At 32.8% G+C, this 7066-nt stretch overlaps 1 protein-coding gene across 1 annotated transcript; it reads right to left on the reverse strand.

Annotated features, from left to right (window-relative positions):
* On the reverse strand, positions 4714–6814 carry LOC109847801 (protein FAR1-RELATED SEQUENCE 5-like). Its single transcript, XM_020417041.1, has 4 exons — positions 6773–6814; positions 5474–6667; positions 5244–5430; positions 4714–4991 (listed from the first exon to the last, which is right to left on the reverse strand). The coding sequence occupies exons 1-4, from the start codon at positions 6812–6814 to the stop codon at positions 4714–4716; spliced, it is 1701 nt and encodes a 566-aa protein (XP_020272630.1).

Genomic DNA, 7066 nt, shown 5'->3' on the forward strand with positions numbered 1-7066 from the left:
AAAAATGTTGAAGGCTTCATACCTACATCTCTCGACTATCCAGGTAAGGTACTGGTCTATGATTATGAGGACAAATTAATTGAAGACTTTCTATAAAAAAAAAATAACCAGGTATTTGTTACTGACTTATTCTAATAATAATCTTCGAATTTACTTAATGTGTTGCAATTTTCTCACCATATACTTGCATATAGTGATACATACATTTGGAAGTGTGCCGAAGCTAGCGTATCTCACTTAGATGCTTATAAACTATTGACAGGAGGTGAACTCAGTGATTATGTAGGTCCTAAACATTTGTGTTATGGTTTGTTTGATGTTGTCTATAAAATCACTTATATTAACTACATTATTCATTCATGGTAAATTGTGTAGGTGATCGATGCATTTGTTATTCGGCTTTGGAACAAGATTGAAACAACTAATAGTTATGATCGAAAGATACATGTCACAAGGCCTTAGCTTGCAGTAAGTATATCCATGTTGTTTCATTAGTTTGTGGTTTTTATTATTATATAACACTACATTGTTGACATTGATTGTCACGCCCCGCTTGCCAAAATACACGGGTGGCAAAACGAATGAAGGAAAATGTTTCTCAGCAGAAGTTCTTGGAGTGTGAAAGAATTTTGATCCCGATTGTCAGCTCCGGACATTGGCACATGGTAGAGTTAGTGAGAGAGGAGAAAAAATTCTATCACTACTCCTCAATCAAATCCCCAATTTATACCGCCGATGCTGCGAAATTTAGAAATAAGTTTATAAGTTTCATACAGAGTAATTGGAGATTGGGGAAATTGGAGCATCATGTTATTGTGTCAATTGACACGCCACAACAAGGACCGTAAGTGTTTCATGCATTTCTAATGTTAATGTTCATATTTTCTCAAAGTCATTTTCAATATTGTTTGATTTTTTTAAATGCAGAACTTTAGATTGCGGGATCTTTATGATTGAATTCATTAACAGCATTGTTGAAAAGCGGCCGATAACAATTTCAGAAGGAGATTGTGCAAAGTATAGAGCAAAGTTTTGTGCAACTCTCTTGTATGCACCAATTTCAGAAGGAGATTGTGCAAAGTATAGAGCAAAGTTTTGTGCAACTCTCTTGTATGCACGCGATTCACCTTTTTTGTAAATATTATTTTAATTTTCACAATGGTGTTTGTTTTGTATGCAATATGCGTATGATATTTTGTGGATGATATTATGTCGACGATACCCTCATTTGATATTATGTGGTTGATATTTTGTAAGTCTTTGTACCTAGTTTTTGTACCCACTTAAACAAGTTTTGTACCTCATTGATCTGCAAAAATAATTTGTACCCAGTTATTAAAGTTTTGTACCTACTTATGCAAGTTTTGTACTTAGTTAGGCATGTTTTGTACCTCGTAGTTCTTGAAAAAGTTTATTGTACCCAGTTATTAAAGTTTTTGTACCCACTTAATCAAGTTTTTGTACCCACTTAAATAAGTTTTGTATCTCATTGATCTGAAAAAATAATTTTGTACCCAGTTATTAAAGTTTTGTACCTACTTATGCAAGTTTTGTCCTCATTGATCTGAAAAAATAATTTTGTACCCAGTTATTAAAGTTTTGTACCTACTTATGCAAGTTTTGTACCTAGTTAGGCACGTTTTGTACCTCGTAGTTCTTGAAAAAGTTTATTGTACCCAGTTATTAAAGTTTTGTACCCACTTAATCAAGTTTTTGTACCCACTTAAACAAGTTTTGGACCTCATTGATCTGAAAAAATAATTTGTACCTAGATATTATAATTTTGTACCTACTTAATCAAGTTTTGTACCTAGTTAGGCACGTTTTGTACCTTGTAGTTCTTGAAAAAGTTTATTGTACCTAGTTTGGCATATTTTGTACCTCGTAGTTCTTGAAAAAAATTATTTATACCCAATTTTGTAAGTTTTGTACCAACTTAATTAATTTTTTGTACCCACTTACACACGTTTTGTACCTCCTAGTTTTTGAAAAAGTTTATTGTACCCAGTTATTAAAGTTTTGTACCTACTTATGTAAGTTTTGTACCTAGTTAGGCACGTTTTGTACCTCGTAGTTCTTGAAAAAGTTTATTGTACCCAGTTATTAAAGTTTTGTACCCACTTATTCAAGTTTTTGTACCCACTTAAACAAGTTTTGTACCTCATTGATCTAAAAAAATAATTTGTACACAGTTATTAAAGTTTTGTACCTACTTATGCAAGTTTTGTACCTAGTTAGGCACGTTTTGTACCTCGTAGATTTTTTGTTCCCACTTATGCAAGTTTTGTACATCATTGATCTGAAAAATTTATTTGTACCCAGTTATTAAAGTTTTGTACCTACTTATGCAAGTTTTGTACCTAGTTAGGCACGTTTTGTACCTCGTAGTTCTTGAAAAAGTTTATTGTACCCAGCTATTAAAGTTTTGTACCTACTTATGCAAGTTTTGTACCTAGTTAGGCACGTTTTGTACCTCGTAGTTCTTAAAAAAGTTTATTGTACCCAGTTTTTAAAGTTTTGTACCTATTTATGCAAGTTTTGTACCTAGTTAGGCACGTTTTGTACCTCGTAGTTCTTGAAAAAGTTTATTGTACCTAGTTATTAAAGTTTTGTACCAAATTAATCAAGTTTTTGTACCCACTTAAACAAGTTTTGTACCTCATTGATCTGAAAAAATAAATTGTACCTAGTTATTATAATTTTGTACCTACTTAATCAAGTTTTGTACCTAGTTAGGTACGTTTTGTACCTCGTAGTTCTTGAAAAAGTTTATTGTACCAAGTTAGGCATATTTTGTACCTCGTAGTTCTTGAAAAAAATTATTGATACCCAATTTTGCAAGTTTTGTACCAACTTAATCAATTTTTTGTACCCACTTACACACGTTTTGTACCTCGTAGTTCTTGAAAAAGTTTATTGTACCCAGCTATTAAAGTTTTGTACCTACTTATGCAAGTTTTGTACCTAGTTAGGCACGTTTTGTACCTCGTAGTTCTTGAAAAAGTTTATTGTACCCAGTTATTAAAGTTTTGTACCCACTTAAACAAGTTTTGTACCTCATTGATCTGAAAAAATAATTTTGTACCTAGTTATTAAAGTTTTGTACCTACTTATGCAAGTTTTGTACCTAGTTAGGCACGTTTTGTACCTCGTAGTTCTTGAAAAAGTTTATTGTACACAGTTATTAAAGTTTTGTACCCACTTAATCAAGTTTTTGTACCCACTTAAACAAGTTTTGTACCTCATTGATCTGAAAAAATAATTTGTACCTAGTTATTATAATTTTATACCTACTTAATCAAGTTTTGTACCTAGTTAGGCACGTTTTGTACCTCGTAGTTCTTGAAAAAGTTTATTGTACCTAGTTAGGCATATTTTGTACCTCGTAGTTCTTGAAAAAAATTATTGATACCCAATTTTGCAAGTTTTGTACCAACTTAATCAATTTTTTGTACCCACTTACACACGTTTTGTACCTCGTAGTTCTTAAAAAAGTTTATTGTACCCAGTTTTTAAAGTTTTGTACCTATTTATGCAAGTTTTGTACCTAGTTAGGCACGTTTTGTACCTCGTAGTTCTTGAAAAAGTTTATTGTACCTAGTTATTAAAGTTTTGTACCCACTTAATCAAGTTTTTGTACCCACTTAAACAAGTTTTGTACCTCATTGATCTGAAAAAATAATTTGTACCTAGTTATTATAATTTTGTACCTACTTAATCAAGTTTTGTACCTAGTTAGGCACGTTTTGTACCTCGTAGTTCTTGAAAAAGTTTATTGTACCCAGTTATTAAAGTTTTGTACCCACTTAATCAAGTTTTTGTACCCACTTAAACAAGTTTTGTACCTCATTGATCTGAAAAAATAATTTGTACCTAGTTATTATAATTTTGTACCTACTTAATCAAGTTTTGTACCTAGTTAGGCATATTTTGTACCTCGTAGTTCTTGAAAAAATTTATTGGTACCCAATTTTGTAAGTTTTGTACCAACTTAATCAATTTTTTGTACCCACTTACGCACGTTTTGTACCTCGTAGTTCTTGAAAAAGTTTATTGTACCCAGTTATTAAAGTTTTGTACCTACTTATGCAAGTTTTGTACCTACTTATGCAAGTTTTGTACCTACTTAGGCATATTTTGTACCTCGTAGTTCTTGAAAAAATTTATTGTACCCACTTATTAAAATTTTGTACCAACTTATGCACATTTTGTATGATTTGGCATGAATAAAAAATTTCTACCCACTTAATCAATTTTTGTACCCACTTATGCACATTTTGTATCTCATAGATCTGGAAAAAATTTTGTACCTCATAGACTTGGAAAAAATTAAATTCAAATTATCATCCATACTTGATTAATCCATACAACCACATTATCATCTATACAACCAAATCATTCATATGTACATAAACTTTAATTTAAATTATCAACCATATGTGATTAATCCATACAACCAATCATCCATACGTACATAAACTTTAATTCAAATTTTCAGCATTCTTCAGAAACACATGCTTTGTTTTGGCCCACCGTTAACTTTGTTTTAGCCCTCAGTTAACTTTGTTTTGACCCTCCGTTAACTTTCTCGACCACCACCTGCAACATTTTTCACCTACAAAAAAAATTATAACTTTAACATGACAAATGCATCGATAGGAAACAATTATTAAATCAAGATTAAATATAATATCTTAGCTAAAGGACAACTCATTATATAATGTCCTTTTCCCTTACAAAATCCACAAAATCTTTGTTTTTTATACCCTTTTCTTGTGCTATCTCCATTCCAGACTTAATTCTAGTAGTTTGTGTTGGTTGTCCCTTCGTGGCAATAGGCTTATCTGGATCACGAATAGTGATTTGAGTTGCTTCCTCTACAGAGATGGGTATGGATGAAGTAGGCATCTTATTGCTGGCATTGCTCTCATTTCCATTATCGTTAAGTTCTTTTTCTTTCTTGTAAGCACCAACTTCTTCAAAAAATGAGTCTAAAAAAGCACTGAACTTATCGTAAAGTGTAATTGAAGTCAATGTATCTTCTAGTGCCTTGTTACATCTACTCCTAAGGGCCTAATGTTTAATGATAGAAAGTTTGTTTTCACTATTTGAAATGCAATTTCTAACAACTCCGCAACCAACATGTCTTGCTTTAATTGTCCATCGTTGCATAATATATCTTAATGGAATTTCTAATACTTGCTTCTTTACTAAAATGTGCAAGCTATGTTTGCATAATATACCTTCCATCTCAAATTTCTCACAAGAGCACTTAATTCTTTTATCTTTGGATGCATCGAAAACAACATGATGCTTTACCGTCTTTTTGCTCTCAGCCTCGCGATCTATATTCCAAACGGCATAAGTAGCACTTGCGCCATCCTTCGACAACCTCTCATGAAGCATGGAGTAACTATCCTTGAGTTCTTTCTGAAAGATATTAAACATATTCTTTGTATTTGTATAAATTTACTAACCAACTCCTTTTATCTGCACCATATTTGTCCCTCATTTCTTCCCAACGCTTTTCAAATTTTTCTTCCGATTTACTCCAATACCATTTGTTATACTTTACACCAACATCCTCACCATAATCATTATGCATTGATTGAAGATTTTGTAAGGCATTCCTACGAAGGTGCCAAGAACAAAAGCGATGGCGAGTTTTAGGAAAAACTTTGTGAATAGCACCACACATAGCTTTATCTTGATCAGTGATGATTGTTACTGGTGCTATACCCGACATACATTTTAACCATTGGCTAAATAACCATATAAACGTCTCCTCCGTTTCATCGGCCAGTAACGCACACCCAAATAGAGTAGACTGTCGATGATGGTTAACGCCCGTAAATGGTGCAAACGGCAATTTTAAATTGTTCGTTCTATATGTAACATCAAAGCAAACAACATCTCCAAATTGCAAGTAAGAAGTCCTCGACCTACCATCCATCCAAAAAACACTTCTCGTCGTCCCATCATTTTCTAAATCAAGTGCGAAGTAAAATTGAGGATCAGATACCTTTTTCTCTTGAAATTGATGAACTATGCTCACGCACTCATGACCAACATTATTTTTTCGTTTAATTCTAAGTTGTGCTTGGCATTCTTGTTGAGTGAGAGAGCCTTGCTCATTTCCATGAGCAACGTCTACAAACTTACAAATGGTAGAATGCCGTAAACCTTGATTGTCAACAGTATCTATCAACCTTCTTGTCGATTGAGCTCGATGAAGTGTCCGATGTGAGTAGTGCTTCTTTACCCGATTTGGGGTGGTTAATGGATGACCATTATGATTAATGTTTAAATTTCGGACCACCCATTTTTCAGTGCTTCTATCAAGTCCAATAACCATCCTTGCGTTGCATCCACATCTTGTATCGAACTTTCGAACTACATTCCGACCATCTTCTCTTTTATCTTTTAAAAATTTAAAACCTTCCTTGTCACATACATATATTCTAGATATGATTGCATCTTTCTTTCTAGACCAAGTTGTGTGACCCTTGCGAACACCAAATCCCTTAAGTCTAGCGTATGCATTGTAGAAATTATAAGCTTCCTCATGAGTAGAAAACTCCATTCCAATATATGGATCAACAACAAAATTACCTTCACCATTTTCAACGCCAATAGGTTCATCAACATTCTGCTCATGCTCGGATGCCTGTAAAAATAGAGAAACAAATATTATAAAACCCATTATAAAAGAAACCTATTTTGGTATATGTCATTAGATAGTAGTACACAATAGACAATAAGATATTATCACCTGAGAGAAAAAAACTTGTCGTAGATAGTAAACCATAGTCATCGCCTTCAAGGTCAAGGGCTATATATTTGTTTTCATCTTCAACCATTGTTGTATCACGTGAGAGAATTGTTGGCGTGTCCATACAAGCTATCAAATTATCACATATAAGAAGTTCAAAATCTATAGAAAATCATCCTCAAGTTCATCTTTCAATTTCACTAAACAATTTCATTACGATAGTTTAAACCAAATTTAAAGTTTATATCCAATTTAACAATACATGGCAAAAATAGCTCTAAATTATCCGGCTCG

This window comes from Asparagus officinalis, chromosome 7, assembly GCF_001876935.1.
Source record: "Asparagus officinalis chromosome 7, Aspof.V1, whole genome shotgun sequence".
NCBI classification, from domain to species: domain Eukaryota; kingdom Viridiplantae; phylum Streptophyta; class Magnoliopsida; order Asparagales; family Asparagaceae; genus Asparagus; species Asparagus officinalis.